Source organism: Erpetoichthys calabaricus, chromosome 2 (assembly GCF_900747795.2).
Source record: "Erpetoichthys calabaricus chromosome 2, fErpCal1.3, whole genome shotgun sequence".
NCBI classification, from domain to species: domain Eukaryota; kingdom Metazoa; phylum Chordata; class Cladistia; order Polypteriformes; family Polypteridae; genus Erpetoichthys; species Erpetoichthys calabaricus.
This window is the reverse complement of record NC_041395.2, coordinates 290868373-290893618: the sequence shown is the minus strand read 5'-3', so window position 1 is coordinate 290893618 and position 25246 is coordinate 290868373. Positions and strand designations below refer to the sequence as shown.

The window sequence follows — 25246 nt, the reverse complement described above, 5'->3', positions numbered from 1 at the left end:
GGGTTTGGGCTATATCTTAACCGTAACACAGGGTGTCACTGTGATTTGGGGAGTTTGCAGGGCTGTTTCTGGGCATAGGCAGTCTAGACTAGTACCTAGGGTGCCCTCTAGTGGTCAATGTGCATTTCTGTAGCCCATGTAGAGATTCCTATCTTTATGTATTTATTTATTACATTTTTCCGAACTGGACTGGAACACTAACAAATGTTTTTGTTGTACGCCTCAGCAACACCTGCACTGTCTGCACTATGTACCGCACAATCTGTTGCCCAGATATGGCCCTGGGCGATGTAACATTTTATTAACAATACAGATCTATGAACACTCGGATTCACAGCAAATGTCATATTATTTTATTTTATATTATTTTCACAAACAAGCTATGTTCGGTCTTAACGTCTGACGACCTGCACAGTCCAACATAAACATGAACAACAACAACAATGATGATGATACCAGTAATAATAATCCTCAAACTGTAGCACAGAAGACACTGACATGGTGAAATAAAACTAAACAATCAAAATGGCAACAGGACTGCAGCTCTTGAGTGGAATTGATAAAAAAGCTGATTTGACCCAAACTAATATTGTCTTCCATATGGATGTACATTAAAACCTGTGTTAGAACTTAGCAAATATCATCTTCTCTTGCTCACCACATTGTCAGATTTGCTCTGGGCATGCAAAAGCAGTTGTGTATTATTTTGGATAGAGGGATTGCATTATTTACATACACACGCATATGGTAAATAAGAATTGAATTGTGGATAAAGAACCCTATTTAAAGATAATCATTATATTCTCAATTTCACTGAATGTTGTTAATTTATTTTATTAATTTAATTAAATGGCATTTATATGTTACAGTAATGTCTTATGACTTTGTAAATACTGTATGTATATATATATATATATATATATATATATATATATATATACACACTGTATGTATGTAGAATGTCACCATCATTAAAAGGCACACATTGAGCTGGTGGTTTCAATAGAAAACTATACAACTTCAGTTGTTGCTTTAGCAATAACAAGTGTTTTCTTTTTAGAGAAATGTTAAAAGCAATAAATAAAGACCATTAATACAGCCTGGTTCCTCATTATGTTCTGAAATGGCACCCCTCAAGAGTGTATTTTTCTGAGAGAGTCTTGTAAACAGACATTGCTATAACTCGACATTCTCAAATTGTGTATTCCAGGTCCTAAATACTTCGCTGTCCTCAGTCCTATCTCCAGGTCTCAGTGCACAGGTCTGGCAGTGAGTATTCCTCTCAAAGCAAATGGGGTGCCAGGATGCCATTTAAAACTTTGCCTAGGGCAGCAAAAATCCAAGAACAAGCTATGGGAGTTTGTATCATCTTGTGGGTACACTTCTGATTTTCTGTTTTTTGTGGATTTTGCTCCATGTATGGATTCTTGAGTTTGAATATCAGACTGAACTTGTTTACCTTAAATTGCCTTTGTAAGGCATACCCATGTTGCCTTATTTTTGCATTTTCCTTTCATTGCCATTTTGTGTCCTTTCCTTTTGTTGTTTAATACACTAGCCACAGGTAATAAAATAATTTTAAAAATACAGTATTTGCTGTCTCTTGTGCTATCCTGTGTGTACCTTCAGCACCTTTCCTCTGTATTTCTGTGTGTGAACGTCTCTTTACTGGCCCTCCCTCACTCTAGTGTGTTCCCGTAAAGCCTGCTCCTCAGACTCTGATTATTTTCGAGGCACTTTTTTCACTTCCTGTTCCATCTTTGAAGTTGACAATCTGATTGAGTCTCCTATGTCTTTTACTCTTCTTCGTGCATCTCACACTCTCAATTCCTGTTTTATCACGTCACCAAAGCCAAACTGACCAATCATATTGAAGCCAAACTTGATCATCCACTGCTTTGAAGGGTTACAGGACATGACATGTTGGCAAACACTTTTAGTAAGCTCACCTATTATGTGATGTTAGTGTAGTGAAAATATACCTGAGTGAAATGGCATCAGCCCCTTCAAAGAGTTGTGCTGTGGAATCCAGTGTACTTGGGGTCATGTTGCAAGGACAGCACAAGCTCATGCACAAATCTTGATCTGTGGAAGCTGATAGACTGGGCACATGCACAAGAGCAGAGGTGCTGAGACTTTGGTGTGGTATTGGCATGAAGAGAAAGAAGTTTAGATGCTGCCAGTCTTAAAGAGCAACTAAGAGACAAGTTAGGGCCCTGAGGCTTACAATGAAAGGTTGCATGTGTTGTGTGTTCAGATAGGTGCCTGGATGGAGGTGGCCTGATATTTGGGCAATCGCTTGTGTGCAATTAAATTTGTCCTAATTATTGAAGCTGCAGCCAAATTAATTAGGAGATGTTGCAAGGGGGGTGAAGAAAAGCTCCTAGAGGTGGGATTGAGTTACATGTTGTATTGTGATAGGCTCGAGGAGTCTCCCACGCATGTTTTAAACAGCACTGCAGTCGCTAGTCAGAGAACGATCAATAGAACAGTGTGGAGTTTGAGTCTGAGAGTTGTCAGCGCACACTAGCAGCCTTCTGAATACTTTAAAGAAGAGAAGGATTGGCAGTGTCAGGAATGGGAGGGCCATTTGATTAATGAAGGAGAGAATGCTAAGTTTTAGACGGGAGAAATATCCTCTGAACAGATTAGCAGAGTTGAGGTTCTTCCTAGGAAAACATTATTTTCCTAACATTTTCTTCCTAGTAAAACATTATTTTGTAGGAAGGCAGAAGGAAATAAGTTTGGAGTTTGTTTTTTTTATCTAGTTGTTTTAATATTTTTGTTTATACAGGTGTAGTACTTTGCCATCTCAGAACACAAGAACTGTATGCTAGTTACTTGGGCCCTGATTTGTGAAGTAACTGAGCACTGGAAAGAATAAATAAGATTTTTGTATTTTTTCTGTCAATCCTTTTCATCAGTGGTTTTCCCTTGATGTGTGAATACTGTCTGCATTACATTCTTGTAGAGAAGTAAGAGTATTTTTGAACATGTTAAGCCTGAGCCCCGTTTTGGCCTGGTGCAATCCTTGAAGTCTGCCTTTTGAGTTTGGGGTCAGGCTGTCTGGTGTGAGACCTTTTTTTGAGAAAGATCAGTGAAGTCCTGGTCAGATTTCTGGTTATTTTTAAGCCTGTTCACCCCATTTTACAATTCTTCTACATTGCAACATACTAAAGGAGACTGATAAAGTCTAAATGTATAAGGGTAGTCATGATTTGACTATTGATTTCATTATCTTTTGTAATGTGTAGAAGGATGTTGTGATTTCATGCCTCATTCCAGTCTAATTAGAGCTTAATGCCAACACTGCCTCCATTATCACCTCACTCCACTCTCTTGTGCTATGAGTAGACATTTAATGGCAAGAGCTGACTTGCCAGTTGTGGAGAATGGAAGAAATGTTGTATCATTCCTGCTAGGGGAAGTAAACCTGGAAATGTTAAGAATGTTTGTTGGTCATAGCTTACTTAATTGTGCTAAGGTTTTAAAAAAGTGGAGAGACTGACATACTGGGTGTGCCTTCTACATGTATTAAATCATTTAAATACCACTTGTTGCCTTAAGTAAAGGGGTCTGAGTTGGATTATTATACGAAAAACAAATAAATAAATACAAATTTACCTGTCTTGATACAACACACAGCTATATCTCTATTGTGCCCAAACACCAGCTATATCTCTATTTGTAGAGTTTGTTTGCGAATTACTGGATAAGAAGTCCTTTCTGTTCCTAATTGGTTATAAATCTTTTTTTTTTGGTTTTCCAAGACCTATTTCAGTCACCCTATGTAATTCTCATGTTGAAACTCAACTAAACTGATGAGGACTGCAGGGAAAACGTCATTTTGAATCCCTAGTTAAGTCTTAAATTGATATATTCTTAGAATTAGTACTCTCTTTTATTCTATCATTTTCTGTTTTAACTATTAATGGCTTCAGTTTTATAATACACCCTGAATATAACAGACTGAAACCATTGGTGCTGACAATTGTGATTCCAGGGTGAAAAGAGAAAGCACAAAAATATGAAAGAATAATGAGGTCAGCATGGCAAATGAAGCTGCTGCCTCAAGGAGCACATCGCCTTTCCAGAAACTTGAAGCAATTTATCATCTTTTTAAATTATTGCATAAGCCACATTAACATTGTTGTTTTCATCTTAATAACTAATTGATTACCGCTTGACTGAGCTACTGAGGAGGCAGTCGTTTAGTCTTTATTTTATATGGCACCTCTCATGGAATACATCAGCCTGAAGCGTTTCACATTTGCAATGTGGTACGCTTTCTACAGAGATGCTGTACAGTAGATCAATTTGTGATTGTTTCTCTGTCTGATTTGTGGATCACGCTGTCTGAATTGAAAACAGTGCTCTTCGTGATTCACATGATCCTAAAGCATTCTGCATGTGTGCTACAACATGCTTTTTACAGACATGTTCACTAATATTTATACATCATAAGTAAGAAACCTGTTTATCGGTTGTAAAGGACAGCTGACAGCACAACCCAGCCAGGATGCCCAAGAAACGGAAGGATAGGGGAAGGCCGCTTCTTTAGGGCACTGCCTCCCCCAGATCGCTAGATGGCAGCTCCCCCCTGGGTTGCAGAGGTGCCCCGGATTCACATAGGGCATCATGGGACTTGGAGTTCTTTTACCTCAGCCCTGTTGGATGCCGTTGGTGCCTCCAGGAGGTGCTGCAAGGGACTGAGGAGTCCTATGGCGTGAAGTTTCCACCTTATCCGGAAGTGCTCACAGACCATGTGGGCGGAAGAGCAGACGCACTTCCGGGGTGGCCAACATAAAAGGAGCTGACTGCCTCACAGAGGAGAGCCAGAGTCGGGTGGAAGGTAGACAAAGCTTGCTGGAAAGAGTGGAGGAGGCAGTGACCAAGAGAGAAAGGAAGAAAGAAGAGCCATTGTGTGCTGTATTGTTTTTGTACTTGTGGCTATGGTAGTGGGAAACACTGGTTTGAAGAGTTTCCCACATAATAAAAGGCTCTTTGCATTTTTGTGTTTTAAACTTTTTTCTGTGTTGGGTTTAGGGAGCTAGAGTGCTCCCTGGTGTCCACACAGTATAGCTTTATAGAATGTAGCACCCATCATGGTTCACATTAAAGGGCCTGACGTGTGGCACAGCACACATTTTACAGAGATGCTCACTAAGCAACCTGTGGTTGTGTTTGCGCCAGAAGTAAAGAATTGCATACTGACTGGTGTGAGAGATGTCCGGCCTTTTACCCCAGCCAACACATCCAGGCTAGTAGATGGAGTCCTCCCTGCAACATGAAGGTGCCCCGGATTCCCGCAGGGCATCATGGAAAATGGAGTTCTGCTTCACAGCCCTGCTGGATACCGTGGGTGCCTCCAGGGGATGCTGCAGGGAGACACGAAGACTTTTCTTTCTATTATAGCCCGGAAGTACTCCCAAGTCATGGGGATGGAAGGACAGAAGTACTTCCGGGCTGAAGAAAAATTCAAGTCTTTATCTGACCCGGAAGGGTTGTTAATCACATGGACAGAAGGACAGGAGCACTTCCAGGTTACTGACTATTTAAAGGACTTTGGGAAGCCCAGCAGGCGGAGCCGGAGTTGGGAGGGAGTATGACAGAGCTGCTGGGAGGAGAGGAGGATTTATTGTATTGATTATTGTGTATTGTGGAGGTGCTTTGTGCACATTATTGAAGAAGTTAAAATTATTTCTGGTACTTTTACCTGGTGTCTGGACGTGTTGTCTGTGGCGTTTGAGGAGCGACAGCGCCCTCTAGTGTCACACTGGTTTGTCATCAGCTTCTTCAGTTCAAGGTCAAGGGGGGAGAGGATGCAAGTGTGATGAGTGTGAACTGGATCCTATTCCTCCAAATCTTCTTCAGTCCTTCTGTCCCTCCTTGTTTCCCTGTGTCTCTTCTCTTTTTAACGTATCACTGACTTCTAGGATCGTCTCTGCTGATTTCAAGATTTCAGGAAGTCTTGTGTTATTATCACTGTAAAGAAACCCTCTCTCAGCCTATCTGCCATTGAGAATTTCTGTCCTGTCTCCTTCTGCCATTGCTGTCCAAAACTCTAGAAAGCATAGTCCACAAACACCTCTCCTCTTTTCTCTCATATGACAATCTACTAGATCCTCTTCAATATGGATTCTGCAAGGCTCAATGTATCGAGAATGCATTGCTTTTAGTCAGAAATACTCTTAGACCTGTTCAAGCTGCTTCCGACTCCTCTGTCTTTATCCTACTTCATCTTCATCAGCTTTCTATACTGTTAATCAATCCTGGAGTATCTGTTCCATCCATAAACTTGCAATCAGTGGTTGTGCTTAGTGCTGGTTCAGTCCTTGGTTTCTGGCTGATCCTTTTGTTTCTCCTGGTCTAATTCTTTGTCTTCTCCATAGGCAAACTTAACAGTGTGCCTCAAGGATCAGTATTGGGCCTAGTTTTCTTGTCTCTGTACATTGGTTCTTTCTGCAATGTTATTTCTTCTCATGGCTTCTCCTAAAATCTCTATGCTGTAGAGGCACAGATCTTTGTCTCATTTCCTTCTTACAACCCACAGGTTTCAGCACAGGTCTCCACCTGTCTCTCAATCATCTTGTCATGAATGAATGATCATCACCTTAAACTTAAACTTTCAAATGCAAATATTTTGAACTTTCCTTCTGATCCTCATTTCTCAGAATTTTCTCCACACGTTCCCCTTGAAAATGTCAGTATTTCACCATCAAACGTGGTCAGGATTCTCAGTGTGATTATATACATATATATACATTGAATATATTGCATTAATTACCTGACCCTGTCATTTCTTTCCTCATAATATTCAGAGAATTCAACCCTTCTTCGCTAATCATGCCACACAACTCTTCGTTCGACCACTGGTTCTCTCTCGGCTGGTCGATTGCAAGTCTCTCTTGGCAGGTCTTCAATCAACTGCTACCTGATCTTTCATGCGTCTCAAACTCTTGTCTGGACCTACAGTTCTCTGAATGGTTCTGCTTCTCAATATCCTCAGTCATTCATGACTTCATATGTCCCTTCAAGAAGTCTCCATTCTGCCTCTACCTCTTTGCTGACCATCCTTCCTCTTGACATATGTGCCAAAACTGGACAATGAGTCTCCATTCTTGCTCTAAAGTTGTGGAATGCTCTCCCTTTGTCTATTCAAACTGCACCCATTTACTTCTGCTTAGGCATCTTTTCAAAATGCTTTTTTCTTTTTAAATATTGTGGAACAGCTTAGTTTCTGTTCTGCTGTAAAGCTGCTGTTGTGCTGACAATGGGTTTAGGGTGCTGATTTCTGTCGTAGTCTAGTTGCAGGTATATAATTATGTAGTAATATTACTATTACTCCCTTGTCTTCATTTTTATCTTGTTCTCTGTTGCTTTTGATACTTGCACCTTCTAATCATTCTTGTAGTAAAACCTCATTTGTAAGTTGCCTGGGATAAAAGTATCTGCTAAATAAATAATAATAATTTTTGCAGTGTTCTGTAATTTAATTACATGAACATAACAAAGGGCTCCAGTTCAATAGAAATAAATTCTTTCTTATTGATCTCTTGTTCTCGCATGTATGTGTATGGCCGGCTGGATTGATTAGTTATGCTTGTGGAAGGGGAAGCCCTTGACACACGGACTCATTCCTGATAAAGCATCTTTAGGATGAACCACATGTTGGGATTTCTGTTTCTATTCTTCCTTTTCTAGACTGGAAAAGGTGTGACACGAGGCAGGAATCAGCTTAGGGTGAGTACCAGGCCTTTGCAAATGGCACACTAAAGCACACTCACACATGGAAACCTTAGAGTTGTTAATCAACATAACATACATGTGCTTAGAACATGAGCACAAACACATTGAGAAATTGAATTTCATGCAAGAAGTGTGCAGGTCCTGGATATGCTCCTCTAGGTGATCAGTCATTCATTGTTGGGCATGACACCCTTTAGTGTTCACACTATTACCAAGCAGTTTATACAGTATGTGTTCTTGGCATTTACAGAGACACTGAATATTATTAACTAAATCAAACTGTGGTGTATTGATTGATTAGCGCATCTGTATTCACTGCAGCATCTTCCATTATGATCAACTGACGGCTGATTTGCATTTGAATAGCTAATGACAAAAAACATAACAAATCAATTAAGTGAAGATAGAACAATAAGAACCAGGGAGCATCCACAAATCTTGTATAACATAACAAATATGCCGCACCCTTTTCCAAGACCACCTAATTCTATGCAGGGTTGTGGGGGACTGGAGCCAACCCTAACAGGCATAGGGCACAAGGCAGGGACACTCGCTGGATGGGGTACCAATCCATCGCAGGGTGAACACGCACACACAAACACACACAGGCCAATTTAGCATCACCAGTCCAACTAACCTGCGGGTCTTTTCACTATGGGAGAAAATTGGAACAGCCGGAGAAAACCCATGGAGCAAACATGCAAACTCCATTCCCAGGGGGACCCAGAATGTGACTCTTAGTCTCCTTACTGGGAGGCAGCAGTGCTACCACTGCACCACTGTCATAACAAACATATCTATCTGAAGTAACTTGTCATTGTATACTAAAAAATGGGAGTTTACCAAAGTGAATAGATCTAAACATCTTAAAGTCTCAGAATTGGTGTTATTGCCGAAACAGGCAGTCTGATCAGTTTCACACTACGCTCATTTTATATGCACCATAGGGTTTCTACACAGGTACTCACTACTAGTCAGTAAACTGAAATACCATGGCCTGTATTCTGAAATACATCAAGTCTATTTTTGACATAACACATTTATGGTACAGATATCCTAAAGTAGTTTATATGTATTAAAAATATGTTTCCTGGGACTCTCACTTTGAATTAGCAAATTACTGTTGTAAGTGTTGGAGTGGATGGACAGGCATCACAGACAGGAAAATTGCTGGTAACTTTACCTGGTTGGGAGGCCATAATGGAAGGACAGAGAGAGGCTGCTTCCTGGGGCCATGCATTCCTCCTGTACACAGGGTGGCAGCATCCTTCTGGTGGAGCCCCAATTTATAACCCTTCTGGACATATTGGGGGCTGTAGTCCTGAGAGGCAGACCTGTTAGGGTAATCAGGTGCCTCCAGTGGGAGCTAAGGGGAATGCTGTCCCTACTTTGAGGAACTTCTGTCTAGCCCGGAAGTGCTCCTGATGTGCAGTGCTTTGACCCTGGATGCACTCTCAGGTCCACCAGAAAGATGCAACTTCTTCTGCACCAGGGAGTCAGAGTTGGGAGGAAGCGGATGGGACATGTAGAGGAGTGGTGGAGAAAGACAGGAGGTGACTAACTTGTGTGTTATTTGCTGTACTGGACTGATTAAAGTATGTGGAAGAATTATTGTATATTAAACTACTTTTTATTTTACCTGAAATTGTTTCTGGTGTTTGGGCTGCCCCCTGGTGGTCACAAATGGCACAGTTGGCAGGTTTTCATGGCCGCATTTACAAGTAGATAGTGTTGGGCCAAACACCAGAGGCACGAAGTTCGCCAACACAAAACAGGACAGATGGCCTTGCAAGGATGGGCAAGAAATCAGGCCAGAAATCACAGGAGTTCAGAGGTGAACGTAAATCTGAAACCAGGTGTTTTGATAAGCCGTATGTGGAATGTACAGGCAGCTGGACACTGCTCCGTCCATGGGATCCACATGAGCAATCAGATTGCTTCCTCAGAGAAACATTCTTTGGACTCTTTAACCTCAACGTAGACCAGCCTGAAGTATGTAACTTCGAGGGGCCAAAACAATTGGGGACTAAATATAAATACCATGATGGTGCTAACAATGTGAGAAGTGAAGCTGTGAGCCATCTACTGTATGTTTCAGGTCCCAGACAAGAAATCTGCAAGGTTCTTGAGAATCGGAAATGTGGAGAAGAAGCTGTGAACCCTCCACTTACAGGAAAAACTGCCACAGGATGCCTTATGCAAAACCCATGGGTAAGTGATCTGCTTCTCCTAGGGACAAAGGTAGGTTTTGAGATAAATGTCTTTAAGCTAATGATAAATTTAAAAAGCATAACGAGTAGCTGATCAGTGGCCCTTTTTATTTACTATGTTAAATTTCATGGTGATCTCCAACCCAAAATCCTTTGTATGTGTAGTACTGCTATTCAGTAAATACAATTAGAAATGCTTGTAGCAGACTTATAAAGCATATTCACTGATTATTTAAACAGTCCTGACCTAATGAAGTGCCCTTCACAGCAGATCACCCAACATGGACACTATATTACAGCTTACACACAGAATTATATGGTACATATTTACTGTGCAATTTAAGCATAATGAACAGGAAGGCTGCCTGCTGCACCACTAGAGATGTCCCTCATGTGCCTTGGAATAGTAAAAGGGTAACCAGTAGGCATCAGAATTGCAGGCAGCAATAGTGTGTTGGTACCTTAGTAAGAATAAAATTATAACCTCCAGGACGAGCAAGGCATTTCACCATAGGATATGATTTTGGGTATGGCTCGAGAGCACCCCCTATTGTTCACAGACTGCTTTTGATTCCTATGTGTTCTTTATTACAGATTCAAAGATTGTGCTCCTTCATACAGACTGCTGGGTTCATTTGCTCACAGAGTTTCAAATTTTAATTACTACGTGAATAAAGGCTGTCTTTTGTTTCTTTATAATGTTTTGCAGGTATTGCACTTCGCGGCATTCAGTAATAATGTCACATTTCCAGTCAGATAATTTTGATAGATCTGTTTAATTGGCATTTGCCCAGAAGCATGTTTCTCCTCCTTTATATCTTTCAGAATAGATTACTTCAATGAATATTTTAACAATAATCTCCCAGTTGTGCAGTCTTTGTGCTGTGGCCCATCACTAATTTTATTACCCCGTTGTTGACCTATTTGCGTGGTTTTGTTACAGTAGCTCCAGGTTACAGAACAAAAAAGACTTTAAAACACATTGACATTCACAAATAAGTCAAAGGACAGTGTAGAAGAGCCTTCGACCCCTAGTGTCACATCATTCACGTAATGTACACCCAACTGTCTAGAAGAACACCCATTTTGTGTACATGAAACTTTGCACTTCAAGGAAGGTAAAGTATGTGTTGTTTGAACTTACCACATGCCACCTTCGCATCAGGATCTTGTTTCAAATGAGCGTCCAACACTGCATCACTGATCTGGTCGCAAATTTTGTCTGTGAAGAACAAATAAAATAAAACAAATCTGAAATATATATACGTATATATTTATATACATTATACCTTTTTTTTTACTAGAGTGCCTTTTGTAAAGCATCACAAAGTATCTTGTGGTTTAGTGAAGGAGCTTCCTCAGCCCTCAAGTAGTGGCCTCCCTCCTTAGAGGGCTACTTGGAATATGATGGGAGGACAAAAGTGGCAATTTACAGTCCAAGTCTTTTAGATTTCCTGAGCTTATTACAGTCCTATTCCATGTCCACATTTGAACCCTCCTGTGCACCACCAGAATTTTTTGGTTGCTTCTTGAAAGGGTATACATCGGCAAAGTAAAAGTCCACAGTGACCATTTTGCAGATGATAAAGGGGTGATGATGACTTTGAGCAGTGAAATTTCAAACCCTGACTTGCAGATGTTGTTATCACTAACCTTTAATTAATTTAATCAATCAGTAAAAATGACATTTACAAGTGATTAGTGCCTCATAGCCATAGAGATCTGGCTTCTATTCCAGGCCTGTGTAGAGTTTACATACCCTCACTGTGTCCATGAAGCTTTTCTTACCGACGTACTTACAAGATGTTCTATGAAGTGATGTACTTAAGGGCACCATAGAGAGAGAAGCAGAGAGAGATTAAGGACATGGAGCCTTGGCAAGAGGCATAAAGACTCTCAGGCTAAGTGCCAGTAGCACATGGTTGATGGCCATGGAAGCGTAGCCATATTACTCATTTGTGGGGGAGGCAACTACAGTCCTGTCTGGATGATGGGAACTGGAAAGACTGGGATTGGATTAGTTAAATGGCCAGATGTCACAGAGTGTGGGTGAGCACAAAATGTTTCCGGGACAGGGCCTGGCACCAGTGGCTTAAAGTAGTGGATGGACTAGAAGGCCTCAGTCACCAAGACCCTCAATTAGACTAAGTGGAAACAGAAAATGGCTAGACAGATTTTCATGTGTTGACATTTTTGCCACAAATTTTTAAATACCTGAAGTGCAGATTTCTAGAAATGGTTTTATTCTACTCTGAGAAATTTGGAAATATGTTTTAAAGCAGGGAAATGATGGCTGGCATAGTGAGTTTCAATAGATTTTTCTGTACATACCCCATTTTCTACCAATGCCCAGAAAGTGCTTATTAGCTTCTTTATGGATTTTAATCCCAGCTCAGTGGTTGTTGCTTGTATGGAGTTTGCATGGTCCCTCATGTACATGTGGGCTTCTTTCCAAATTCTCCACACAAGCATGCTGTGTAGGTTGACTTGTTCTTTTATTCCGGCCTGGAGTTGACTGTGTGTGTGGCGGAGTGTGTCCTGTGATAAACCAATGTCCAGTACAGAACTGGTCCTTGCGTTTTACTCATTGCTCCTGGGACCAGTTTCAGCTCCCTGTGATCTTATAAATTCCATTAAATATATTGAGAAAATAAGGGGATGGATGAATAATAAAGCTACAGAATTTAGTCTTCAAGATAACTTTAAATGAAATAAAAGAAAGATAAAGAGAACATATTGTATTAGTGAGAACCATTAATTCTGCTCCAAAGTAGATAGAAATACTGTAGCTTTTAAATCACAGCTGCACTGGGTGAAAGGTAGAACAAACCATTACAGGGCACACTTTCACACTATTAACCCAGCAGGCCTTTTAATTAAATACAGAAGGGGCCTTTGATAGAGAGGTGGGTTAGGTGAGTGAGTCCCCAGCAGTTCAAATGTATTACCCTGTGTACATAGTAAAACTAGTCAAGTCCCTAGCAGGCATAAAACAGGCTGATTCCAGAGTCATGTATTGTCATGTACGGTGTCAGTTAATTCCAAAGAATTACCCAGGGCTGGGGACAAGCACCTGAAGTAGTAGAGGTGTCATTTAGGAAAGAATATTATGTTGTTATGGTGTGATTACTACTGGCTGACTGTTATGAGCTGATGCAAATTCATTTTTCGTGCTGATGTTCACTTTAGTGCCCACACATGTACAATGTAATTCATTTGCCCATAGAGAGCTCACTCTGCATCGATATACTGAGGAATGATGCAAGATGTAATGTGAATAATGCACACCAAACAGTAGGAAACTGGAACGTAGAACATATGTAGTATGTGACTGATACGTACTGTATGTACATATTTACTGGTTCAGTAACACTTTCACGTAAATTAATACAGTAATCCCTCCTCCATCGCGGGTGTTGCGTTCCAGAGCTACCCACGAAATAAGAAAATCCGCAAAGTAGAAACCATATGTTTATATGGTTATTTTTATATTGTCATGCTTGGGTCACAGATTTGCGCAGAAACACAGGAGGTTGTAGAGAGACAGGAACGTTATTCAAACACTGCAAACAAACATTTGTCTCTTTTTCAAAAGTTTAAACTGTGCTCCATGACAAGACAGAGATGACAGTTCTGTCTCACAATTAAAAGAATGCAAACATATCTTCCTCTTCAAAGGAGTGCGTGTCAGGAGCACAGAATGTCACATAGATAGAGAAAACAATCTCTAGCAAACAAATCAATAGGGCTGTTTGGCTTTTAAGTATGCGAAGCACCGCGGCACAAAGCTGTTGAAGGCGGCAGCTCACACCCCCTCCGTTAGGAGCAGGGAGAGAGAGAGAGAGAGAGATAGAGAGAGACAGAGTTTGTTTTTCAGTCAAAAATCAATACGTGCCCTTCGAGCTTTTAAGTATGCGAATCACCGTGCAGCATGTCGTTTCAGGAAGCAGCTGCACAAAAGATAGCAACGTGAAGATAATCTTTCAGCATTTTTAGACGAGCATCCGTATCGTCTAGGTGTGTGAACAGCCCCCCTGCTCAATCCCCATACGTCAGGATCAGAGAAAGTCAGCGCAAGAGAGAGAGAAAAGTAAGCAATCTAGCTTCTCAGCCATCTGCCAATAGCGTCCCTTGTATGAAATCAACTGGGCAAACCAACTGAGGAAGCATGTACCAGAAATTAAAAGACCCATTGTCCGCAGAAATCCGCTAACCAGCAAAAAATCTGCGATATATATTTAAATATGCTTACATATAAAATCCGCGATGGAGTGAAGCTGCAAAACGGGATCACTGTAGAGGAAACGCTTGCATTTGGCCCAAGAGCGCCCTCTAGAGATCACAAATATTGATATGGAGGTGCCAGACGTCTTTACTTACATAGCCAATAGTGTACAAGTGGCACAGAAAAACTGTCATGTAATGGAATAAATTCTTACTTGCCTGCCTCCTACAGACTACTGGCAGTAGTACAATAACAAAGAAAACAGCAAACACTACCGTGTGTGAATTACACGTGCTTGTTTGTTAAAGTTTTGCTCCATTATCATTCTCAGTGAGCTTGTTGTATGTAGGTGGAGTGTAAATTATTGGACTTAATGGAGAAGAACCCCAACGCCAAACTTTTAACCTTTTAAACTCCTTGTCATGATTTGGTGTTGCTGTTGGTTCTTTTTGCTCACTTTAATAGTTAATAGTTAGTTGGGGGAGGCACAGTGGCGCAGTGGTAGCGCTGCTGCCTCGCAGTAAGGAGACCCGGGTTCACATTTCCCGGGTCCTCCCTGCATGGAGATGGCATGTTGTCTGCGTGGGTTTCCTTCCACAGTCCAAAGACATGCAGGTTAGGTGGATTGGTGATTCTAAATTGGCCCCAGTGTGTGTGTGTGTCCCCTGTGGTGGGTTCGCACCCTGCCCAGGATTGGTTCCTGCCTTGCGCCCTGTGCTGGCTGGGATTGGCTCCAGCAGACCCCAGTGACCCTGTGTTTGGATTCAGCGGGTTGGAAAATGGATGGATGGATAGTTAGTTGAGTGTTTTGAGGTCAAGAATCCATTGCTTGTCATTATTTGTTCAATTTTCCTAATGGTTTAGGAGTTGTGTAAGTTTTTATTATGTCTTGGATACCATTTTAATTCTCACGATCACTACCACTTTGGGTACCTGTCACTACGTCTTCATTGTGCGTTTCAATTGGCATGTCCTACGAGGTCATGACCTTTTGGTAATCGGTGCAAAGGCTAGCTGTGCGTTCTCTTCCTTATCCAATCTGCAGACGCCTGAAGTCTTTCAAAGACTTGCTAAAATGTTTTTTGAGAGCATCGTTCTGTTTTGTCCTCATTGCGTGTACCTTTTGACTTAGAATTTTGTCTTGCACTTTGTTATTGTCTCGCTATTTTTAATCTCCTGGCTTTGAGCCTTTTTTTCTGTTCCCTCTGTTACTCTCAAAAGTTTACCTGCCAGGACACTCCTTGTGAATAGAAGGCAAAATGGTCTAGAGGTGAAAAATCTGGACGTTAAAAACATAATTTGGCATATTCAGTCCCCACAATTAATAAACTGAAAAAGTCACTTCAGCATCCTGCACTCCAATAGTAGAAATGTGCAGCTCTGTAAATAGCTGTCAAGCACTTCAGCAGGATACTGTCCTGAAAGGCAGTGTATAAAACAGACAGCAGTACAAATCCTTGCATCTTACTTTGTATTTTTGGCCACAAAGACATTAGAAAAGGAACAAGATGGTCAGATAAAGACAAATAATAGAAAGGAAACCAGGAACTTTAAATTGTATTTGAGTTAGTTAGGAAATAGATTTGAAGATCCTTTGCCTTCAGTAACATTACACACTTTTCATATAGTTAATAGTCTTTTAAGTATTTTGTTACAAGTCTCTGACACATAGTTAATGATTACTGGAAAGAGTGTTTTTTTTTTTTTTGTTTGCTTGTTGTGCAGGTAGTGACACTTTCAGCTGCATTAAAAAGAGTGAAGCAAAATGTGTATAATGAGCACACCATCAGGAGGCATCAGGGTGAATTCATGTGTCTATACGGCATTTCATTCTAAAGCGATCTAGCTGAACCAGCGAACACAAACAATGCGGCAGCTTTATCCACACCGCTCTCACCGTTAGGTGTGCAACATTGAGAGACTGTTGCATCAGACACAGCAGTACATTGAGCATATTACTTCAAAAATGCACTACCAAAGAATTCAAAGCTGTTTCTATCAGTATGTACTATAGACAAATTCATGTAAAAGAGAAAGAGGAGGTTGGTGTCAGGAAAGGCACCTGGCTCAGAAAAAGTGTGACCCTATTCTCCCCAGCTTTTGGCCAATCTGAGTGAACTCAGAAAATGGAGAGAATGATATTGTTTAACGATGCCATGTAAAATAAATTGGTCTAAAGTTAGTCAATGTAGATGTACGCACGAGTGTGCCATGTGCCGGACTGGTTCATGCTTTGCTGAACACTGCCAACAATAAGACGTTTTATAGATAGATAGATAGATAGATAGATAGATAGATAGATAGATAGATAGATAGATAGATAGATAGATAGATAGATAGATAGATAGATAGATAGATAGATAGATAGATAGATAGATAGATAGATAGATAGATAGAAAGTATGAACAATTAAGTGTAAGACCCAGAACTGAATATTTAATATAATAAATTAAAGAAATGTTATTCTTATGCCAGTGTGCTTGTAAAAAACTGAAGAGGGTGGAGATGGGAGAAGACATTATATCATGTGATGGCTAAGAATGAAGAAGAGCCCCGCTAGCAGCATTTCTATGTGGAAAGGCCAGTAGTTAAAGGTGCTCTGGAAAAATGGGGAGAAGATGGGTAATATTAGCCATGATGGCCTCTTTTCTTCCAGTGAGCCCAGTGTTGCTTCTGTAATCCATCTGGCTTTTGTGATCTTTTTATTCAGGCCTTTGGCATCCATAGAGTTGGAATAACTAGCCCAGCAGACCACGGTGCAGAAGAGTACAGTGGCCACAGGTAGGCAATGGTAGAACATCCCAAGCAGCTTTTTGCACAGATTAAAAAGTGAAAAGAACAGTCTGCTCTGGGATTTTTTTAGATTGTACAGTGGAGGGAAGAAAGATTTAACTTGAATGTTGTGATTCATTAGATGATTTGTATCTTATGTTGTTTTTTTTCAAGGTGCCATGTAAGAAATGTTATTTGGAATTCCACTTTAAAATGAGATATACCAACAAGGGCAGCAAAAGAAAAAAAGGCAGAGAAGGAAGAATAATCTATCCAGCATTAAAAATAGAAATGAAGCAACTATCTGCGGACACTTAGATAAACAAGAATGAATGTTTGATTCAGTTATCAGTCACAACATTCATTTATTATGATAAAATATGTTAGATTATAAACACCCTCAAACCTTATGTTGCTTTAAGATTAGACTTTTTAAATACTGCATATAATACACTAAATATGTGAAGGCTTGACTTCACTGTATCTGAATCCATATCCATGGTTTCTAACTGTGTTTTCAGAGTACTTGAAGTCACTGAGAAATATATTAACACCTGCACTGAACTATAATGTACATATATAAATAAACTTAGGCCTGATAATCGTGTCCCTGCAATACTTAAGCGGATTATGTGCGCCCAAAAAGGTTGGATAAAAAACTGTGATTTACAAAAGATATCCCAAAAATGTGAATTATTAAAATTTTTTCATTTTTGGTGACAGTCTCTGGTCACATTCCCACCAGAGATCAAATTCATTTTTTCTTATCCAGTTGAAGTGTTCACTACTTTGCCTGTCTGAAGTGCTAAATTGTAACTTTTTAACTTTTTAGTGCTTTAAACAGGCAGTGATATAATGGATAACGAATAACCATCTGATCACAAATCCAAGGGTACGGCCTTTTCTGATTTTTAGTTGCACTCAGGCAATCAGCTGGTAGACTTTACTTTTCAAGAACTTTATGCTTATTTATTTTAAAGCCACTTGTTAGAGTTGATTAGTCTAGGTAGATGTCTGAAATAATAGGAATATAGCTAATTTATGATAAACAGATATATGATAGAAAGGCAGCAAAGCGACTCAGCAGGTGGTGCTTCATGGCACTTCTGCCCTGTTTGATCCTCTTGTGTGTATCCATGCACGATTGCTGCTGGTGTGGTTGTGTGCCCTTTGCTTGACTGGCACTTAGCGCTGACTCCTGGCTTGTTCCGGGCCCCAGGTTAAGAAGGATGGATGGATATGCTGATGGCATATTTTCATAAGAAATGTGTCTGTTTTTTTTTAAATAAATGAATTGTATGTTTTAGTTGCCTATTCTGACATTCTCTTTTTGCTATACACAGACTTAAGAGATAAGCTTAATATTTTTCCAAGTCAAAGTTATTTCTTCACAAACATGGTATGTATGCATTTGCAAAGGAAAATTGTGTTCTTAAGCTAAACGACTTCCATAAATTTTTAAAAATGCATAGTGAGTCTTTGCATTTTACATTGAACCATTTGGGGCATGTGATATAAAGCTTTAAATCATGCCAAATATGCACATTTTTCAAGCCAAGACCTTTGTCAAGTATTGATCCATGTCTTGCAATTACGCACACATGTTAGAATATCTTATACATGTCATTTTTGAACAAATAACACCAATGTTATGACATGCAAACATTCTAAAATATGACTGGCTATGCACGCTACCTCAGCACTTGTCTTCTTCCACAATAACCTTTGACCCCGGAGGTGTGGTTTCCTTTCATAGTACACTTTTCATGTCATGTGGTTGGTTTTGTTTTCAATTACTTTTGTATTTATGTGAGAACTCACATAAGAGAATAGAAAACATATCCTTACCTCAAGAAAAATAGTACCAGGAATTTGTGATAAAATGCTTATCTCCAGATCCCTTTTGTTGTCACAAACATGGAAGGCACTTTTTTAACAAAATTCAAAGAGGTGTGTATTCTGTAAATTTTTATGCTTATATTTTCAGTTGGAGCCTCATCTTCTGTAGGTCTGGCTATGTATTTTAACGTTTATAAAAAGCATTTAGCTTTATCGCAATTTTGCACAATAAATGAATATACAGTATACTATGTTTGTGAACAAATAACTTTGGCTTGTAAATTACCAAACTTACTATATACGGTACTTCGAAGATGTCATGCTGGCAGCAGTTTTTCTCTGTTATTGAACAAGGTGACCACTGACCCATATGCAGTATACTGTCTCCTTTCCAAAACAAACCTCTTCCTTTTTAATCTATCTTGGACATGCAGTACATTCAAATCTTTCTTAGTCTTTCTTATTGCGGAAATATGTACGTCCTAAATGAGTTTATCCTATTAATTTACTCAAGATAGCCTTCTATTCTTAACCTTGTTGATGTATCTTGTTACAGTTCCCTCATTCATTGCTTGTGGATGAACATACTTTTTAAGGTGAGAGTTGTGGCCTTGTTACCCACCCACTCCCTCAGAACTTCTTTGAAAGTGACTTGAGTTTTCACTGTTATGTGTCATATCAGCTAAAACTTCATTTTGTCACTGGCTGCACATGTTTAGAGTCAAAGACTTGTCCGTTCATCTCAAACACATGCCTCCATAGCCTATGGAATGAGTCATGACGATTGCCTCCTCAGTGAAGTGTTATTCAGACCACAGCTAATTCTAATAAAGCTCCTCAAATCATGAAGTGTACTGAACATCCTGATGGCCTACAGTACATTGGTTTCCAGCTTGTTTCAGAATGTGATAGTGGGTGCCCTTTGAAGCTAGTCCTTGCAGAGCTTGTTTGTCATGGTTTCTGCACTTCTGAACATGCTGAAACCGATTCTGCATTCAGGTTTTTTGTGTAATGTTGTTTTGACTTATTTTTGCTTTGTGCCCTCATCTAAAATAACCTATCGTCTATGGGGAAGGAGCAAAAGCTTTAGATTTGTCAAAAATTTCAATGTCTGCTTTTCAACGGATCCCCTGATACCAAAAACATTAATATCTTGATAATGGGTATGTATCTGTGTGTCACAGTTTTTTGAGGACAGTCTAGACCTAAAACAGCTGGACGGAAAATTACCAAACTCGAAACTTAAACCTGTCATGAGATGACGATGTGCTGATTAGTTTTTGAGCCAAATTGTGGCAAGAGAAAGAGGCACTCTAGAGGAACCCTCAAATACCGTAATTCTGCAATTACTTATGAATTCTTCTCATCAATTGCTATCATAATAACCTATTTTACGATCAGAAAGATCAGCATCAGAGTGGTAAATAATTACTGAAATGTTATAGAATAGTTCGGGTAACTTGATTCCTAGGGTGCAAAGCCTACTGACACTCACATCCACATTTTATTTCATCATTTTTGTACATTATTTTGTTGCCATTTTGCCTGTTTTTTTGAAAGCTGTTGCTGCTGTTGTTTGTATATTTCAACATCATGGCCATATTGTTGTTAAGAATGGCACTCTGCTGCTACTTCATGACTACTGGAAGTGTGACACGTCATCTTTCTGCTGGTATTTAAGATGGTGGCATACTATCACAGTTTGTCCAAGTTTATGGATGATTAAGCAAAAGTTATCCATGTGTTAGAGTAGTGAGGGTGAACAAATCTTTGGTATTCTCAGCTCCGGCTTTGTTTTGTGACTTTTATCTGTGCTTTTTAGATAACATGGTGGGTTTTTGTGGTTTACATTTTCTTGATTTTTTGTTAACAAGTTCCTACCTGTTCCTGACTTCACCTCCCTGGTTCTGTTACATTTTACCTTAAGGTTTGCCTTTCCATCTCACCCTTCTTCTTGTTTTCAGTGATGACTATTTCAGCTCTGAAGCATTCGTGTTCATTCAACAACAGGCTGACTTGCCGGCAGCTCTTCTCCATTGCATTCTGGACTAATATTGGTTTGTAAACCCATAATCCTGTTGCTCAATGCCCTGCTGTCTTTCTTTTACCATCTACATTGTGTACTTAATGTGTGATAATTGGAACTGCCATGCAGAGTAAAATGCTAAGCGACAGTGCAAAGTGTAAAAAAATTGAATTTTCATCTCCCCCAGGTGATGTTCTTGGCTTTTGCACTCTACAGCTTCCCCTGATCTAGATTTATATAATAAATAACAAGACAGAGAAAATTTACAAGGACCATTTTGCAGACACTTGGCCTAAAATGCAGAAGAATAGTGCAAATATTTTCCAGGTTTTAAAGAGAGCCATGATGCTGCATTCCATAGAAAATTAAATCTAATGAAGAAAGAAGCACACAATGGATCCTATACAATGAGCTCTGCTAGAGTGAAAGCACCGTGGTGTGTAAAAGACTGGATATGTGGCACCCATAATGCTGTAACTAACTCAGAGGTCAGTGCCACTCTGAGTGGTGCACGGCCACATTCCTAATGATTTTTAGTGGACAGCTGTGATTGGATGCAGCGAGAAAAATGGCCACAAGGCCTTTTTTATTCAGAAAGACAGCTGCCTCCTGAGGGTCTCATGTTGCCAAGAGTCCTAGGGGGGTTGGGGTTTAGTTAAGTTAGTCTACCCGTCCCTTGCAGTATTTAAAATTAGCCTTACTTCCAACTTAAATTATTAGGGTAGCAGACAGCTAGCTACAGAGCCAAAAGAAGAAAGCACAATTGCTTCTCCTTTCGACTAAACTGTGCTTTTCAGTGCTTCTTCATCCCAAAACACAGCAGTACTGTTCAGTGCATTGAGATTCTCACACACCTACTGGATAACAACATGCACTCAGGGTCAATCCTAAAGAGTCGCTGCTTTACTTTTAATGAAGAATTCTGAATGCAAAGTGCTGATGTTGAATTTTTTACTCCTGGGGCTAGAAGGCATTCCTCGGATGGGGCAACATACCATTACAGGCCCTGTGAAATTTCTTTTGGGGGTGATTTCCATAAAAGTAGTGTGGCATAGTGTCTAAGGCAGTAGACCATCCATCATGAGGCTGGCTGATCAGTGTTCACCTCAAACTTTTTTGCTCATCTTTACCTATACTGTACTTGCATTTGTAGAAATGAGAAACAATGGTCTTGTTGCACTAAAAATCCACGTTTCTTGAATCTTCTTGTACCAGTAGAGGGTCATATAAAGGCAGATCCTATCCTACCACAAAGCAAGAACCGACTGAGTAGAACACACACTGGGCTAATTTGAAGTTTCCAATTTATCCACCCATCCATTATCCAACCCACTATATCCTAACTACAGAGTAATGGGGGTCTGCTGGAGTCAATCTCAGCCAACACAGGGCGCAAGGCAGGAAACAAACCCCAGGCAGGGCACCAGCCCACCACAGGGCACACACACACACACACACCCACACACCAAGCACACACTAGGGACAATTTAGAATCCCAATGCACCTAACCTGCATGTCTTTGGACTGTGGGAGGAAACTGGAGTACCCGGAGGAAACCCACGCAGACACAGGGAGAACATGCAAACTCCACGCAGGGAAGACCCGGGAAGCAAACCTGGGTCTCCTAACTGCGAGGCAGCAGTGCTACATTTCCAATTTATTCAATAGCTAATCTTTAGGCCTTATTGAAAATACACACAAGCACAGGGAAAATATGCAAAATCTACTCAAAAGGCATCCCAATTGGGAAACAATGTGAGTGAAAGCCATAAGAGGTGGCAACATTACCCATTGTGCCACCATGCAGAAAAGCGCCAACAAAGTAAACACAACTAGATACATTCACCTAATGTCACTCTCGAGTCAGGCTGTGCTTGCCAAGGCAGCCACACTGTCTTTATCTGGCTGTGTTGTCCATGGCTCCCTTCCTGCTGCAGCACACCTTGGGCTTTATCCTCAGTTTTTGAACAGGCTAGCAATGTCAGCAGTCTTGTAAATAACGTTCTGACAATATGTTACCGTTTCCTTTTACACCCCACCAGCCATCCTTGGCTGCACACTTCTGCCTGACTCATGTGTTCCCAGCCTCCTTCAGCTGCCAGAGATGAGTGCACTTTCAGTTAGTTTACAAATTGTAAGGAAGCTCGTAGTCATTCACTCACCAGGATGTCCCTCCCCGACTGACTCTGAAGTGAACATGAAAGCCCCATCATCATGCTCTGTGTCGTATAGCCCATCCACTGGCCCGTTCATTTTCAAAGCAAAGGAATTCTAGATGTCTTTTGTGAAGGTCCCCTCTTACTGGCTTAGCGGTGGAGTGTCAGGAGTTCTTTCAGAGTGCACGCCGCTTTAGTTATACTTCACGCTTGCTTTCCTACAGGACCTCGGCTGTCATTCCCAGATTGCTCCTATATATGGACAGGAGAAAATACACACAGATCATGTGAGCCGTGGGAAAGCGCACTGGGAGCAGGCGGTGGGGACACTCAAATGTTTAGGCAGCTGCCAAACGTTGTGTGTGTGTGTGTGTGTGTCTTTTTTTTTTTTTTTTTTGCATCCAGGCAAACTGTGGAGTTGTCGGTTGTGCTAAAGTTCACAGCACATGTTAGCTTGATGTTGAAACTCTTTTTGAAATTTAACTTCAAATAGAGAATCATTTTTTATTAAGTTGAAATCCTTGCTGACCATCAAATACAGTTTTAAACAGAGACCTTGGGTGGCAGCATGTATAGTAAATGTAAAATGATGCAATACGTCAGTGGCTCCAGTTTATCAGCAGTGACTAACATGCAGGACGGATATGCTGCCTCGCTGGCTGATGGTAGACAGTGGCTCAGCATTCTGAAAAGTACACTGAAGCGCTGCTGACAATCCATTACACACAGCCTGAGGCCATCTTTGTTTCTTTTGTGAGGCTGCTAATGTACCTGTCCTGTGTCGTTATGTTTCAGGTCAAACAAAAATGAGATGTAAAGCGAGCCAACAGAAGAACTGCTAAGTCAGGGCCTCAAACTCCAACCAATTTCCCGCCAACCAGTTTCTTAATTAAAAGCCGATTCTTTTTATTAATTAAACACTTTATTTAATTTGAAGGCTTTTTGGTGTTCTTATTCTGCCACAGCAGACACTTCCAAAATAACTGATTTTCTGTTTCCTAGGAGCACCATCAAAATGTTTTGTGGACCTCAGCAGGCCTTCACCTTCCTTTATGTTCAGATATTATATGATGGACTCAGGTTAGCTGGTCTTGTGTTGGCTCATTTTGTATCTCATTATTGTTTAGGTACTATTTAAGGAAAAAAGAAACAAGCAAAGGATCAGAGTCTTAAACAGCAAGTCAATTAAAATGATGGGAAGAGAACTTAAAACTAAGACAAGGATTAGAATGATAACCTGCATCCACTGCGGCCCTCCAGAACCAGAGCTGGAGACCACTGCTGCAAAGAGTCTTAGTGCCCGTTTATACTTCACCCTCAGAACGCGTACGCGCCCGCATCATGGCCGCCACGCGTTCTGAGCGTTCATTTGATGCGTCCTCTGAGCAGGTCCTCAGAAATTAATGCAACGCGTGTGCGAGTTGCAGAACCAGCAAAAAGTCGGGGGGCGCAGTATGCTAAAAGTTGGAATGTGACTTCAGAGTCTCTGTTTACTATCTACATGTGACAGAAAGCTGCTTTGCAGATCCTACGAGATCGGTGTGCTCGCTTCGATATTTGATAAATGGTTCAATGTGGAGAAGCAAAATGCCGACATACAGATGTATTCGTGGTGCTTTTATATTCAAGCGTCGCATATTCCCGATCGTAATGACACGATACGTTTTAAAATTCTCACATACCGTCTTCTGTGCTATCTTTTTTCTAGGGCTTCCTCTGCTCCTGACAGCAGCGAATCGCCAGCAATAGATCGCCACACTGAGCACATTAAATGTATGATATTCCAACTCTCTGCACATTTAGAATCCTTAGATTTATACTTGATATCACTTTCATGATGAAAAGCATTAAAGTATGTATATTACATTTTACAGATAAATCGGTAATTTCATTTAAATAATGAATACTGTTAATAATTACACACATGGGGTGACACAGTGGCGGAGCGTTAGCGCTGCTGTCTTACAGGGAGTCACGTCAATGATATTCCCTGCCTGGAGTTTACATGTTTTCCTGCTGGGTTTCCTCAGTGTGCTCCGGTTTCCTTCCAAAGATATGTAGATTTGGGGATTTGGTGCCGCTAAAATGACTCCAGTGTATGTGTGTGCTTGTATTCACCTTGCGATGAGCCGAGGCCTCGTCCAGGGATTGTTTCTCACTCGTGCCCAATGCTTGCTGGAATGGACAAATCCCTGGATTTAATCATTAAACATCCTTTTCAGAGATATTGCGGTAAGGTGTCATTGGAATTTAATCGGTGTTCCAGGCA

General features: G+C 40.5%; 1 protein-coding gene across 1 annotated transcript in view; it reads right to left on the bottom strand.

Moving 5' to 3' along the window:
* The window catches only part of LOC114647185 (S-adenosylmethionine synthase), a 67210-nt gene extending 43915 nt beyond the window's left edge, over positions 1–23295 (bottom strand). The window contains exons 1-2 of the mRNA XM_028795759.2: positions 22984–23295; positions 11104–11181 (exon numbers count right to left, since the gene is read on the bottom strand). Coding sequence (XP_028651592.1) covers positions 11104–11181; positions 22984–23074 — 169 coding nt within the window. The 5' untranslated portion in view covers positions 23075–23295. The remainder of the gene's footprint in view (positions 1–11103; positions 11182–22983) is intronic.
* Positions 23296–25246: the final 1951 nt, after the last annotated feature.